Genomic DNA, 15,917 nt, shown 5'->3' on the forward strand with positions numbered 1-15,917 from the left:
GGAGTTCGCGTCGTTTTCCAGCGTCGGGTATGCAAATTAGCTGATTACGGCGATCCACGAAGATACGCGCGTTTGTCGCAATCTCTTACGTCGTCGCTAGTCGTTTTTTCCCGTCGCAAAACTAAGCATGCTTTTTCATGGCTTACATTTAGAACAGCCATGTTAAAGTACGGCCGTCGTTCCCGCGTCGAATTTCAATTTTTTTTTTTTTTGCGCAAGACGTCCGGGAATACGAAATTATGTTACGCACGTCGCCGTTCAAAAAACACGTCGGGGCGCCGTAATTTCGCGCAAAGCACGGCGGGAAATTTTGTAACGGAGCATGCGCAGAACGTTCGGCGCGGGAACGCGCCTAATTTAAATGGTACACGCCCCATTTGAATTAGGCTGGCTTGCGCCAGATGGCTTTACGTTACACCGCCGTAAGTTTACACGCAAGTGCTTGGTGAATCAGGCACTTGCGCTGAAAACTTGCGGCGGTGTAACTTAAAGACGATACGTTACGCCGCCGCAGATATCTGTGAATCTGGCCCTATGTTTGCAAATATTTGATAAACTTATATTGAACACTTTAAAAAAGAAATAAAATAGAAACAAATAAATAATTATATATATTTATTTTATATACACACACACTATATTACCAAAAGTATTGGGACACCTGCCTTTACACGCCCATGAACTTTAATGGCATCCCAGTCTTAGTCCATAGGGTTCAGCATTGAGTTGGTCCACCCTTTGCAGCGATAACAGCTTCAACTCTTCTGGGAAGGCCGTCCACAAGGTTTAGTGATGTGTCCTGCCCCTGAACCTTTTCTACAGGGAGACATAGTCCTAAGCTAAAAGCAGAGGAACTTGACGCAGGTGCATCAATAGCTGAACTTCTAGCAACAAAAAAAAAACAATGCCTGCTAAACTGCACAGCTTGATGCTGAGTAGGCGTCTTAGGTATGTCTGTATCCAACAAACATGAGATGCTTACGTGCCCCAAGCTGCTGTGTCCCTCTGGCTTTAAAGAGCTCTGGCGTCTGTTTTTTATTTTTTTTAAGGGCTCGCCCTGCGCCTGCACTATGAGCCGGCGTGCACACGCGCGCCAGCGGCAACCACATCCCCTCTCCCGCCTACCGGCTTCAGAAGCACGCCCCCTTTGTGCGCATAGGGAAATGGTGGAGGCGGGGATGATTGAGATCCCCCAAAAAGAAGCACCGTGAATCTCGGACTACGAGGGACCCCCCCAACTGTGGCAGAGCCTGAAGCGGAGGAAGCGAGCCGCTCAACAGACTGACACTGAGCTTTCGTTCCTGGAGAGCATGGTAAGTGAAATGCCAGGTATGTCTCTTTACTCCCTCTAGTGGCGGAAAACAGATAAGACATGCATCTACTCACGGAAGATAATCCTTAACTACAGAGTGAAGGCCAAAAGGTCTCTAAAACAGATCAGTCAAAGCTGAAATTTGTCTTTTACCAGTACTTGAATTCACAAAAAAATTACAAAATAAACCCCACAGTATTTCCTAGGATGAAAACTCCTTAACGTGCACAACAAAATAGGCATTCCAGGGGTGAAGAAATACTTTGCAAGAAATTGGCTTCTAATGCCGCGTACACACGATCATTCTTCTGGTTCTAAAAAATGAAGTTTTTCAGGCTCTAGAAAAAAACAACGTTTTTTTTTCAACTTGATCATTAAAACGGCCTTGCCTACACACGATCGTGAAAAAAAAATGCTCTAGCAAAGCGTGGTGACGTACAACACGTACAACGGCACTATAAAGGGGAAGTTCCATGCGGATGGCGCCACCCTTGGGGCTGCTTTAGCTGATTCCGTGTTAGTAAAAGACGTTTCGCGCTTTTCTGTCTGTTACAGCGTGATGAATGTGCTTACTTCATTACGAACGGTAGTTTTACTAGAACGAGCGCTCCCATCTCATAACTTGATTCTGAGCATGCGCGGATTTTTCACGTCGTTAAAGCCCACAAACGACCATTTTTTACAACCCGAAAAACGACAACGTTAAAAAATAGAGCATGTTCGATTTTTTTTTGTCCATTTTTTACAACCCGAAAAATGCTTTGAAGCCCACACACGATCGTTTTTAATGACATTAAAAAAAAAACGTAATTTTTTACAACCCGAAAAATGATCGTGTGTACGCGGCATTAGTCTTTAAGGGTAGGAGTGACCGAATCTGAAAGATGCCTGTCCAACAAAACAGTGCTTTCAACAGCCATGACATTTAAAGTGGTTGTAAACCCTCACATATACCCAGTGAACAGCCTCAGATGAAAAAAAAACTCCTACTTGCTTATCCAGTCTTCTCTCCACCCCTTCAAAAGGGCAGAAAAGTGTTAGAATCTTTCTTCATCTGTCAAGCACACAGAGGAGGCAGCAGAGAGGCTGCAGTTACACTGTGAGAAAGCTAATTGGAGGAAAGGGACACACCCCCTCTACACAGCAGAAGAACGGTGTTGTGAATAGACGAGCTCTGTGCTTATATCCTTTCCCGACACAAACTTATCCCACAAACTTCTCCAAAGTGACTCATGCTGATAAAAGAGGAGAGAAATGACACTCAGAGCGTTGGAGAGAGATAAGTAAACACTACAGATATATGTGCTTTGCTCAGATTCCATGACTGAGGTTTACAACTAATTTAAGTCAGTGTCCGAGAAGCAAGATGGAACACTGATCATTGGAACATAAAATTGGGACAATACATAGGGCCCATGGAGTATTTAGCAGAAGTCCGAGTATGTCTGAGTATCAAATACTTCTCGGCCAATTCAGTGTATTCAGTGCATTAACGGAATGCCCTCCTTCTGAGAAGTAAGCAAAGGAAAATCTGGAGGGGCAGAAAGGCAAGTCATAGACTAAACTAAACTGGTTCCATAGAGTCACCAAAGCATCCACTATGAAGGCCAGAGGGTTCCTGGACATGGCAACAAACCTGTCCAGTTTATTGGTGAATCTGAATGCCAGCAGATTCAAATCCAATGTTCTTTATCTGTGGCAAAGGGCTAGAAACCTTCTGAGTGGAGGATTTATTTTTTTAATGTCCACGCCTGGGATGTAAATGGCGCACAGGACTGGAACATGAAATTCCACCCAAGAGAGGATTCGTGTATGCTTCCCTTAGAGTGGTACAACTCTACTGAGGTCAGAAAAGCCTTTAGATCTAGAATGGGCCAAACTCAACAGGCTTGCGAACCATAAAAAGGTTTTTAGTATAATTCTTGAACGCAGTCTCCTGTTGGTACAGAGGTAATGACCATCCATAACAATAGCTACTGGATGGCAGCAAGCAGATCCACTTAAACCCTGAAAGGATGTACTGCTCAGATGCCCAAATGTGCACCTTCAGCGGGTTCTAACCTGCTTCCAGGTGCTGGTCTTGATAGTGTAGGCTCATCAAGCTCAGCAGTAGATCTAAAACAAAATGGCGCATCCCAGCCCTCTGTTAATGTACACCACGGTCGTCGAAATCGATCAAATGGCTTTAGCTTGGTCTCCACCCATAGGAAAAACATCACTCCAACATGCTTCACTAAATGAGAACTTAATTGTATTAGTCCACATAGAGCTCTACCAGCAAGTGTTATTTGGAAGCTATTGGGTGGTTTAGTTTTTTTTTGGGACCCCATACTGGAAACTTTAAAGTGAGCATACTCTGTTTGCTCCAAAAGAAGTAGCTGGTGTGGCTCATGGGCCAGTCAAATGGCCAGAGGAAGGCTAGTAGACAGAGTGGGACAACCAACAAAGGAAAGGGTATTGGGGCCCTAAGAAGAACTACTACCCCCAACAGAGATAAAAGCGGTGTCTGAGCCAACAAGTCTATCTGACCCTTTCTGCCTCAGCCTCTTGCCCTGCCATGGTTGTGAAATAGTCCCAAGAAAAATACTCACAACCTCCATAGCAGTATATGCGGAGAGGGAACACCTCACTGTCAAGCACTTGTAAGGCTGCTGTAACCCAGGTAAAGCCACTTATAATGTGCTCTCAGCAGAGAGGGAGAAGCAGAAAATTTGCTGGTCGGAAGTCCCATTTGCAATAAGGAAGAGGCAAGATGTGCAGTCACAATAACTCCCCTGAATTGAGACATTGTAGTAGAGCGCAGGAGTGTCCAGTCTGGGATGAACCACTTTGGGGATGCACCCAGACACAGCAGAGTCACAATAGACACTCCACTGACTGTATATGGTGCCAAAATAAAAACACCAGCCTCACAGTTCTCTACCATGACCTCTAGAGAACTGGTAGGCCACTCCCCATGACTCTCAAAGGGGTTCTAAAGGAAGAAAGGCACCCAATATGTACTCACCACAATCCCATAAACCAGATGCACAGGGGATAAACCATAACTTTTTTTTTTGCCTCCAAAATGGGTTCGCCACTTTGGGGGTCTCCAGATCTCAAGTAATCTGTGGCTAACTACATGTGTTGCACCACTTGGCAAGGAGAACACCCATAGCAGAACCATTTGCAGAAAACAACATTACAGGCCATCCCTGCATTTTACATCAGGCAGGGTCAAGACATTATTACTAGGGATGTCCCGATACCGATACTAGTATCGGTATCGGGACCGATACAGAGCATTTCCCCGAGTACTTGTACTCGGGGAAATGCTCCCGATGCTTCACCCGATACTTGGGCGGGCAGGCAGAGGAGTTGCAAATCTTCTCTCCCCCATGGTCAGTGTTGTCTTCCCCTGTCCGTGCCGTTCTCTCTCCTCCCCTTCCCCCGTCCGTCCATCCATCCGTGCAGTTCTCCCCCCCCCCCCCCCCGTCCGTCCAGATCTCTCTCCGTCCATCTGTGCAGTTTTCTCTGCATCCCCCCCCCCCCCCCCGTCCGTGTCGTTCTCTCTCCCCCCCCGTCCGTCCATCCATCCGTGCAGTTCTTCCCCCCCCCCCGTCCAGATCTCTCTCCGTCCGTCTGTGCAGTTTTCTCTGCATCCTCCCCCCCCCCCCGTCTGGTTCTCTCTCCCCCCCCGTCCGTCCATCCATCCGTGCAGTTCTTCCCCCCCCCCGTCCGTCCAGATCTCTCTCCGTCCGTCTGTGCAGTTTTCTCTGCATCCTCCCCCCCCGTCTCGTCTCGTTCTCTCTCCCCCCCCCTGTCCGTCCATCCATCCGTGCAGTTCTCCCCCCCCCCGTCCAGATCTCTCTCCTCATCCATCCGTGCAGTTCTTTCCTCCCCCCCCGTCCAGATCTCTCTCCTCGTCCATCCGTGCAGTTCTTTCCTCCCCCCCCGTCCAGATCTCTCTCCTCATCCATCCGTGCAGTTCTTTCCTCCCCCCCCCGTCCAGATCTCTCTCCTCGTCCATCCGTGCAGTTCTTTCCTCCCCCCCGTCCAGATCTCTCTCCTCGTCCATCCGTGCAGTTCTCCCCCCCCCCCCCCCCCTCCGTCCAGATCTCTCTCCGTCTGTGCAGTTTTCTCTGCATCCTCCCCCCCCCCCCCGTCCGTCCGTGTCGTTCTCTATCTCCCGTCCGTCCGTCCGTCCATCCATCCGTGCAGTTCTCCCCCCCCCCCCCGTCCAGATCTCTCTCCTCGTCCATCCGTGCAGTTCTTTCCTCCCCCCCCCCGTCCAGATCTCTCTCCTCGTCCATCCGTGCAGTTCTTTCCTCCCCCCCGTCCAGATCTCTCTCCGTCCGTCCGTGCAGTTCTCTCTGCATTACCCCCCCACCCCCGTGCCGCTCTCCCCCCTCAATCTGTCAGGGGGGAGAGCGGAGATAGGAGCCGCTAAGCCCGGCTCCTACTTTTTCCGAATGAACAGAGTCGGTGATCACCGACTCTGTCCATTCATATAACTGAGCATCGTAACCTCCTGTGTTTACGATGCTTCAGTTTATGAATGGAGGAGCTTCCCTCCATTCGTTTCAGCTGAGGCTGCTGAGAAAGGGACAGGGGAATCTGTTTCCCTAGTCCTTTTCTCTGTCTTAAAGGGGAGATGCCAGAGGCATATATTGCAATAAATTTTAAAAAATAAATAAAAATAAAATGTAAAAAAATAAATAAAAATAAACACACTGACAATTCACCCCCCCCCTAAAATAAATAAATAAATAAAAATCACTGTAAAAAAAAAAAAATAGTAAAAAAAAAAAAAAGTGAAAAAAATAAATAAATACTGCCACTGTCACATGACATTAAAAAAAGTATCGGTATTCGGTATCGGCGAGTACTTGAAAAAAAGTATCGGTACTTGTACTCGGTCTCAAAAAAGTGGTATCGGGACAACCCTAATTATTACCCAAAACCATGCGGAGGCTGAAGCCTTCCAGAAGCTGCATGAAGAGCAGAAGAATAATAGAAGGAACATCTTGCACTAGATCACACAGAGGGAGAGATCGGATGGAAACCTCCATACAAGGTGGTAAGCTTCTCTTGGTAGAGAGAAGAGGTCCATCGCCTAAGGATACCAAGGTTAGCTGGGGGTGGGAGGGATTATTTAGTGGATTTTCCAGAAGTTTTTTTCTGTCAATAAAATACAGTTGATGCATTTGAAGACGAAATGTAATTACTGTGATATGCTTAATATACTTGGACAGGGTCATTTCATAGGCAACCACATAGAAAAACTCACCTTTGTAAAAAAGGATCTCACAACACTGTTTGCCTTCTTAAGCTCTGGCTGGCCCCCATCTGCATTCATAGCAGCCTGGACAATTCTGACAATGTCATCACTCAGTTCCAGCTGTGAAAGGAGTCAGAAGGCATGTAAACAGTATGCCACTATTTGATCTTTTTATTTCTATCACCAAAATGTATGTATGCATGTTTGTTTTTTCTTCTATACTCATTATTGACTTTGCCATTGTTATTGCATGCAGTACAGCATTCCAAAGCTAAACCAATCGTCTAATCAATGAACATCTTCACAAACTGTTGCTAAAATCTTTTTTTTCTCGCTACATGCAGAGGAGTTTGCCTGATCTCCCATAAAGTCCTTCAGATAAAAAAACAATTTGACTAATCTTTGAATTTTTCTTGAACATGTTTTTTTAACATATTAAATCACCATAAAACTAAGTTCAGGTGAGGCTTTAACCACTTAAGCCCCGGACCATTTTGTTGCTAAATGCCCAGGCCAGGTTTTGCGATTCGGCACTGCGTCGCTTTAACAGACAATTGCGCGGTCGTGCGACGTGGCTCCCAAACAAAATTGGCATCCTTTTTTCCCCACAAATAGAGCTTTCTTTTGGTGGTATTTGATCACCTCTGCGGTTTTTATTTTTTGCGCTATAAACAAAAATAGACCGACGATTTTAAAAAAAATTCAATATTTTTTACTTTTTGCTATAATAAATATCCCCCAAAAACATATAAAAAAAAAATGTTTTCCCTCAGTTTAGGCCGATACGTATTCTTCTACCTATTTATGGTAAAAAAAATCGCAATAAGTGTTTATCGATTGGTTTGCGCAAAATTTATAGCGTTTACAAAATAGGGGATAGTTTTATTGCATTTTTATTAATTTTTTTTTTTTTACTACTATTGGCGGCGATCAGCGATTTTTTTCGTGACTGCGACATTATGGCGGACACTTCGGACAATTTTGACGCATTTTTGGGACCATTGTCATTTTCACAGCAAAAAATGCATTTAAATTGCATTGTTTATTGTGAAAATGACAGTTGCAGTTTGGGAGTTAACCACAGGGGGCGCTGAAGGAGTTAGGGTTCACCTAGTGTGTGTTTACAACTGTAGGGGGGTGTGGCTGTAGGACTGACGTCATCGATCGAGTCACCCTATAAAAGGGATCACTCGATCGATGCAGCCGCCACAGTGAAGCACGGGGAAGCCGTGTTTACATACGGCTCTCCCCGTTCTTCAGCTCCGGGGAGCGATCGCGACGGAGCGGCTCTAAACGAATACCCGAGCCGTCGTCCCGGATCGCTCCCCGATGTAAGCTGCCCGCCGCACGCAGCGGAGGGGTTCCCGATCGGACCCCCGACCCGCTAGAAGGCAGGGACGTGTATATACGCCCATCTGCCTGTACGTGCCATTCTGTGGACGTAAATAGGCGTGCGGCGGGCGTTAAGTGGTTTAATCCTTGCTTAGTTGCTTACTAATTTATTAGGTTAAAAGGTTAGACTAACCTTATTATCTTGGGACACATTGAAACTTACCACAGAAGTGTACCTGCCTTGGTCCATCTTCCTCTTCACTCCCTCCAGATCACAGGGTGGTTGGTCATCTTGCTTTCCAACTTGGATAAGAACAGGGGGATCAGGACCTTTGGGAGAGTTCCTTGAAGGCATATTTTCTTCCGTTTCCGGATTTAAGTCAGGTGGCTTTGCTGCCTAAATTTTTTAAAAGAGAACAATTATTCTCAAAACCAACCTTTATTTATAAAACAAAAAGCAAGTGGTTGTGAAGTCACATAACATAATTACTTGTATCCTCTCTGTTTTACCAAAATCGAAAGTACTGTGTGTCAGCTTTTTTTAAATTATAATCCCAAATACCTTCTTTCACAGTGCCGATCTGTGGTCATGTGACCTCCCTCTGCACTCCTTCCCCCAACTAAGGAGAGCAGCAGGAGGGGCTAAGACTCCCCTCTGACGCTCACAACAGGCTAGCAGAGGGAGGTCACATGACCACAGAGCGGCACTGTGAGGGTATTTAGGATTATAATTCTAAATAAAAATAGACAAACAGTTCTTTAGATCTTGCAAAAACAGAGAGGATACAAGTAATTGTGTTATATATTGCTGCGAAATAGTGTCAGGATAGGGGGGGGGGGGGGGGGATTACTGTGATCAGTTCACACAGGTGGACACAGGAACAGACAGGATCAACCAGGTATTTTTGAACAATAAAAGGGACAAATTGCACTACAACAGCACTACGCTATTGATCATAATTTAAAGGAACAGGAGTTTTTTTTTTTAAAGGCTTACAACCCCTTTAAGTTATGATAGCCTGTGTGTCTAAATTCTGCCCTCGTATTGGGCAGTCAACGGATCTATTTGTGTCTAATGTTCCCATTTCAGCATAACTGGTGAGAACATATTTACCTACAATTTTCTACATATTACCTGTCCAAACTGTCAGTGGTCTAAATATTTCTATTATTCTAAGCAGGTGTACTCAAGATGAACAAGCAAGCCAGATGACATTAGCCTGAGTATACAACTCCTGTTACTTCTTTGAAAGGATAACTCCACGCGTGTGGAAAACATAGCGAATGAATACAAAAGATAGCATATAAAACTGCTAGGCAAATTGTGTTATAATATTATGTTAAAAAATATATAATTCTCTCTTTTCAGTCTGCACCAAGGAATTTTTCTGTAAAATTAAATGCAATATGTCAACCTGGAGGTGGTTTGTACACAGCTGGTTTAAAGAACGCCTCCAAAAATGTAATTATTTTTTAACTGCTTTGGTGCAGTCACATGATTGCCAAGCTGTGGCTCTTTGTCAGTAAGTTTGGACAACTGGGTATTTACACAGCTAGCATGCAGCTTGGGTACGAGAATGGGGAAGCAGCATTTAAGCCTGAATTATATTAGCTTTTATTTCTGCTTTAGGTCCCTGACTCAAAATATTTAAAAGCAAAGTATGGCCAAAGCTTGTGGTCATACTTCTCATGTAGATCACAGCCAGAATCAGCTGACAGTGTTCTAAAGCCTGCTATTAGGTGACATCTCGGATCCGCTCCAGGCTCTGAGAGGATCCAGATAATAAAGTCAGGATCCACCCAGATTCCTGACTGGCAACTGAAGTGATCAGTAGTCACATGATTGCTCAGTTCTCAGCCTTCAGAGCGGCTGGGGACAGTGTCTGCAGTATCGGATCGATGCTGCAGCAGGTAGGTAGGTATGTATGTTAAATATTTTCAATTCCTGAACAACTTCTACGATTTTCAAAAGAAAGTTTCAGCAACAACTATATATATATTTCATAGGAATTAATAATCATGACTACTTTGGTTATTGCTGCCACCTTCAGCTGAACAGACAATGGGCAAAAAAAGAGCAGGGATTCCTGCCCTTGCATAAACTCTCCTAGTAGCAATAAAGAATGCAACCAAAAGGGGAGGGTTTCTCCATGTCCCCTGATTAGTGGCGTTGCTATGGGGGGGGGCCTGGGGTGCAGACCGCACCCGGATGACACCATCCCGAGAACAGCAAGGGGGAGCCAGAGCTTTTGTTTAAATAGAATGCCTCCGGTGCTAGGCCTGTGTGTGCTTTCCTCTGCTGTCACTTCTAAATACAGAAGCCTGTCCAGGTTCTGTATTTAGTGACAGCACAACTATCTGGGCTGCACAGCTCGCGGCTGCACTGAATCCTCCCCTGATAGATGAGCTGGTGTGATGTGTGGGGGCAGGACACAGACACAGAGCCGACAGGCAGTGAGGAAGGGGTGAGAGGGGAGAGAGGAAAGCTGAGAGCAGAGCTGTGGATGATAGAAGAATGTACACCAACCACGGTGGTCATGGCTCAGCAGTCCTGAATTTTTTGGTCAGCGCAGAGAGGGGGATACAGGAAGTGGCAGGTTTAGGGAGGTTTTTTAGAGTTTAGAGAGGGGCAGATTATACAGCACAACCAATGTGTTGTTTAGACCAGGATCTGTAAAAAAATAATTGGGGGTTAACAAACGCTTTAAGATCAAGCGAGGTTAGGAAAATACTGTTTTTAGAGAGAGAGAGAAAGCGCATGGATAACAATGGAAAATCATTATTCATCTAAGCTATAAAACACAATGAAAGAAAAATAGTTCAGATGTCTCTTTTAACTTGGGGCTATGTGTCAAAAGGCCATCTCTTCGTCTCCAATACCGGGGGGACTATTATTGTAAGGAAAGCTTTTTGATCGCTCCCTTGAATTCAATTCAAGAGAAGGTGTTTTACCATGACCAGAAGGACCCACAAAAGCTGATGGTGCCTGAGAGGGGCAAATGGGTCAAATCCATAAGTGAGAGGAAATCTATTTCTGAGGCAATTGTGTTCATAGTAAATGGGATCTGAACCCTCCGATCAGTAGCCAACTCAAGGTATTCAATGAGGCAACACAAAAGGCATCTTTCCTATGCCGCTTCATTTTCCCAGGCTTTTAGCCATAATATTTTAAAGCAAAGACCCAAAAACCAAAGACATTCTGGAGATCTAACAGAATTTTCCATGGTGCCTACACAAAATAGTATGGCCAAGGGCAAGAGCTGCAAGAAAGATGAGAACTCATCTATAGTAAGAGAATGTTCGGTATCGATTTCTCCAGACCATTTAGCCATAGTTTTGGTAATACCAGAAGGCAGCTACGGCCGGCTGTAAGGTAGGGGACATGCCAGTGCAATGTAATTTCTTGGAAAAGTCTCCATGAAGCCTTTGGCTTCGTAAGGCAAAATAAATCCAATCAATGGAAGATATCTTTGCATACACAAACAAAAGAAAAATTAGGAGAAAGGAGTATGGGATTGGAAAAAAAACAATCATACTTGCCTAGGTGACTGCAGCACCGATCTCAGCTGTGGCCGTCACCCCCTGCCTCTAAGACCAAGAAATGAGTGATCAAACACCGCTGATCACTCGGTGCTTAGTCTGCAGAGCAGGGGTGGGGAACCTTTTTTCTGCCAAGGGCCATTTGGATTTTTGTAACATCATTCGGGGGCCGTACAAAATGATCAACTTAAAAATTAGTCTCGGATCATTTTTCGGATCAGCAAAAAAAAAAATCTCAGACAGTAACCCCCCCAGTAGTGCAGACCTCAGACGGTAACCCCCCCAGTAGTGCAGACCTCAGACAGTAACCCGCACAGTAGTCCAGACCTCAGACAGTAACCCCCACAGTAGTCCAGACCTCAGACAGTAACCCCCACAGTAGTCCAGACCTCAGACAGCGGCGTGTGTTTCCCTCGAGCGCGGGCTCCTCCTCCTCTGTGGGTGTGAACAGAGAGGAGGGCTGCTGCCGGGTGTACCAAGATGGCCGCCGCTCCGGAGCTAGGCCGAAGCCGGGGACTTTCCTAGGCCGAGGCTCCGGAGCGCTCCGCGGATCGCGGGGTGTGCCGATCCAAACGGGGTGACCTGTTCGGTTCACGGACCGGTGACGATTCGTTGCACCCCTAGTCAGAAGGAGCCGGAACTACAAGGTAAACATTGGCTCCTTCTGACAGCTCCGCAGACACACACTCAGCAGGACAGGGGGGGGCCGGATGGAATGTCTTTGCGGGCCGCAAACGGCCCGCAGGTTCCCCACCCCTGCTGCAGAGAGTCATTGATTGGCAATCACAGGCTCTCTGATTTGCCCCTCCAGCGCTCACTGGGCCGTGCATGGGACGAGAGCGGTTGGCTCAGGCTCTCAGAGGCTTGCTGAGAGGCTAAGTGAGTTGCTGATCCAGGCTTCTGAGGGGATCCCAACCATATGGTCAGGATCCTTTAAAGAGTCTTTAAATGCAACAAATGCTCAAAATAAATAAATAATAATAATATTTTTTTACAGCACTGTATGTTTGTTCCTTTACAGCAGGGGTGGGGAACCTTTTTTCTGCCAAGGGCCATTTGGATTTTTGTAACATCATTCGGGGGCCGTACAAAATGATCAACTTAAAAATTAGTCTCGGATCATTTTTCGGATCAGCAAAAAAAAAAATCTCAGACAGTAACCCCCCCAGTAGTGCAGACCTCAGACGGTAACCCCCCCAGTAGTGCAGACCTCAGACAGTAACCCCCACAGTAGTCCAGACCTCAGACAGTAACCCCCACAGTAGTCCAGACCTCAGACAGTAACCCCCACAGTAGTCCAGACCTCAGACAGTAACCCCCACAGTAGTCCAGACCTCAGACAGTAACCCCCACAGTAGTGCAGACCTCAGACAGCGGCGTGTGTTTCCCTCGAGCGCGGGCTCCTCCTCCTCTGTGGGTGTGAACAGAGAGGAGGGCTGCTGCCGGGTGTACCAAGATGGCCGCCGCTCCGGAGCTAGGCCGAAGCCGGGGACTTTCCTAGGCCGAGGCTCCGGAGCGCTCCGCGGATCGCGGGGTGTGTCGATCCAAACGGGGTGACCTGTTCGGATCACGGACCGGTGACGATTCGTTGCACCCCTAGTCAGAAGGAGCCAGAACTACAAGGTTAACATTGGCTCCTTCTGACAGCTCCGCAGACACACACTCAGCAGGACAGGGGGGGCCGGATGGAATGTCTTTGCGGGCCACAAACGGCCCGCGGGCCGCAGGTTCCCCACCCCTGCTTTACAGGGATGATAGGAATTGCATAACTGTTTTTCTTTGTACTAGCACAGCAATCTGCAAATCATTCCTGAAAGCAAAGTAGAAGGTGACAAATTCAGAAACTGCAGACTAATGTAAAGAAGGATATGGTTTAAAAAGAAGGTTCTGTTCAAATCCTTACCAAATAAAACTTTGAACTACCGTACTTTAACTGGAATAAGGGCAACTAATAAGCAGCTCAAACTTGAAAATATTATACATTCCCAACATCTCATTTTGATGACAGCTTTTAAATGTATACGTTATAAAATGCACTGTTGTGTAATTTTTTTATCCAGGAAATCCTTCTCCGATTCTCAATTTATTACCAAGTTAGGCTCTAAACCGCACCAGCCAGCCTTAGCTCCAAGGAGAAAGCTCTTATTTATCATTGATGCAGATGCACCAGACATGGGACTGATAAGATGGGCAGGTCCAAAAGTCGGGAACATAAATCTAATGCCGCGTACACACGGTTGTTTTTGTGATGAAATAAAACGACGTTTTAAAAAACGTCATTTAAAATGATCGTGTGTGGGCTTTACGTTGTTTTTTGTGTTCTAAAAAACGACCAAAAAAAAATTCGAACATGCTTCAATTTTTTATGTCGTTTTTCAAAATGTCATTTTTTTGTGTCATAAAAAATGATCGTGTGTGGGCTAAAACGACGTTTAAAACAACGTTTTTAAACCCGCGCATGCTCAGAAGCAAGTTATGACGCACGCTTAAATGGAACAGAGTGCCGTCGTACGTGTTGTACATAACCGCGCTTTGCTGGAGCATTTTGAAAAAACGATGGTGTGTAGGCAACGTCGTTTTTAAAAAGAAGTTTAAAAAACGTCATTTTTTTTCATGAGAAAAAATGACGTTTTTGTACAAGACAAAAAACGTCCGTGTGTACGCGGCATAAGAGCATACTAAAACGCGCTCTCAGAACAAAAATGTTTTAGGATACTTATACAAATGCTAAAGGTTAGCAAATAGAAATGGAGGGGAATTTATATATATATATATATATATAAAGATTTTTTTCATGCAATAGTTCCCACCTGTTTGTAGCGCAGGAGATGACTTGCAGTTCGAGAATTCAGCAATGTGTTTAGGACATATCTGAGGGAGGCCTGTAACTCGTTTGTCAGTGCTAGCCTCCATTCTGCAGGGTGATGTTCAGTGCAGTTTACACACGTATAGGCCACACTTTCTGGCAAGTTTGAAAGGATTTCATACATCTCATCTGAAGAAAAACAATACATTATTATTTGCACAAGCAGTGTAGAAGAATTTTTTTTTTTTTCTAGAAAACAGATCCTAATTTTAAAATACAATAATAGTTAGGCTTCATTTCCACTGGCATTTTTACAGCCACTTTTCTGAGCGTTTTTTACAGCTTAAAAACGCCTGTCCATGTTATTCTTTGTTATTCTTTATTCTGTTTTTGAGCTGCAAATGGCATAGGCGTTTTTGAGCTGTAAAAAAAACGCGGGACCAGGGCGTTCTGTGGCTCCAGCAATAGAGCTGTAAAAACGCCAGACATTAAAAAAAACGCTCAAAAACGCGCAAAACCGCTCAAAAACGCTGCCGCTGCGTTTTTGAGCTCCAGCTCACAATTTTTTTTTTTTACAAAATAAACATGGACAGGCGTTTTTAAGCTGTAAAAAAGGCTAACAAAAGTGGCTGTAAAAACGCCAGTGGAAATGAAGCCTTATAGTAACTAGCGAATTATGCATTTAGAACAGGGAGGTCATCATCTTAAACATATTTATAGAAAACGAAAGTAAACTGTATGATTCTGCATGCCATGGAGAGAATTAAATTAATTTAATGTGGGTTGTCTTGTGTCTGGTACATTGCAAGGAGTCTAAAAAATGCTTAAGTAATTTAATTTGATTTGCAGTTCTGAAAACCTCTCATTTTGCCTCAGCAGCTTTGCCAGTTTATCTGAGTCATAGGAAACTATTTAGCATTTTAAAACTATGAGTAATCAAACCACCCAATTGTGACTCCTAAACCTCAACCTCATTACATTTTGTATAGAATAAATCACATGATTTACTTCCCTGGAGATATGAATAGTTTTAAACTAATGGGTAAACATATAGTCGCAGTCTATATGCGCAGGAGATTATATAGCCATATCCCCAATGTAGGGCAAAGATTTTAAGTATTGTTTCAGTTTATTATTCTTCTTTATGCATATTTCAGATCAAAATATGGCTGATGGTACAGTGCCATTTATTGTGAATGGCACACCAATGCACCTCTAACATACCAGACATTGATTTATTCATGCCCCATGACTAACAGTGCCACTGTTATTTGTTTTATTTATTTTTAAACAATTATTGCTTAAAAAGGGCTACAAATGAAATGGATAGATGTGCGACATGTGACAAATACCTGTCAGATTTTCACATTTGGAATGTACCCAGCGATCACACTTTCCACACTGCATCATTTTACTCTCATAATCATCATCATCATAGCACTTGTTACACAGAGGACAGAAGTTGCCTAAAGTAAAACAAAGAATGCTAAAAATGTTAAGTGGAAACTGGTATACTCATTCACAAAAACACAAAATATTACAAAATATAAAAACTTACAAGTGCATTAAAGTATTTAAAAAAATAAAAACATATTGCTGCGTACTAATTGAGTATTGCTGATTCTTCGGTCAGTTTAAAAGACAGCATTTTCCTGGCAGAAAAAAGA

General features: G+C 44.6%; 1 protein-coding gene across 1 annotated transcript in view; it reads right to left on the reverse strand.

Annotated features, from left to right (window-relative positions):
* KMT2A (lysine methyltransferase 2A) overlaps positions 1-15,917 on the reverse strand; it is a 179,454-nt gene that overhangs the window by 85,102 nt on the left and 78,435 nt on the right. Inside the window, exons 14-17 of the mRNA XM_040325444.1 lie at positions 15,603-15,716; positions 14,255-14,439; positions 8,128-8,301; positions 6,582-6,692 (exon numbers count right to left, since the gene is read on the reverse strand). Coding sequence (XP_040181378.1) covers positions 6,582-6,692; positions 8,128-8,301; positions 14,255-14,439; positions 15,603-15,716 — 584 coding nt within the window. The remainder of the gene's footprint in view (positions 1-6,581; positions 6,693-8,127; positions 8,302-14,254; positions 14,440-15,602; positions 15,717-15,917) is intronic.

The sequence above is a fragment of the Rana temporaria genome, chromosome 10 (assembly GCF_905171775.1).
Source record: "Rana temporaria chromosome 10, aRanTem1.1, whole genome shotgun sequence".
Classification (NCBI taxonomy): Eukaryota; Metazoa; Chordata; class Amphibia; order Anura; family Ranidae; genus Rana; species Rana temporaria.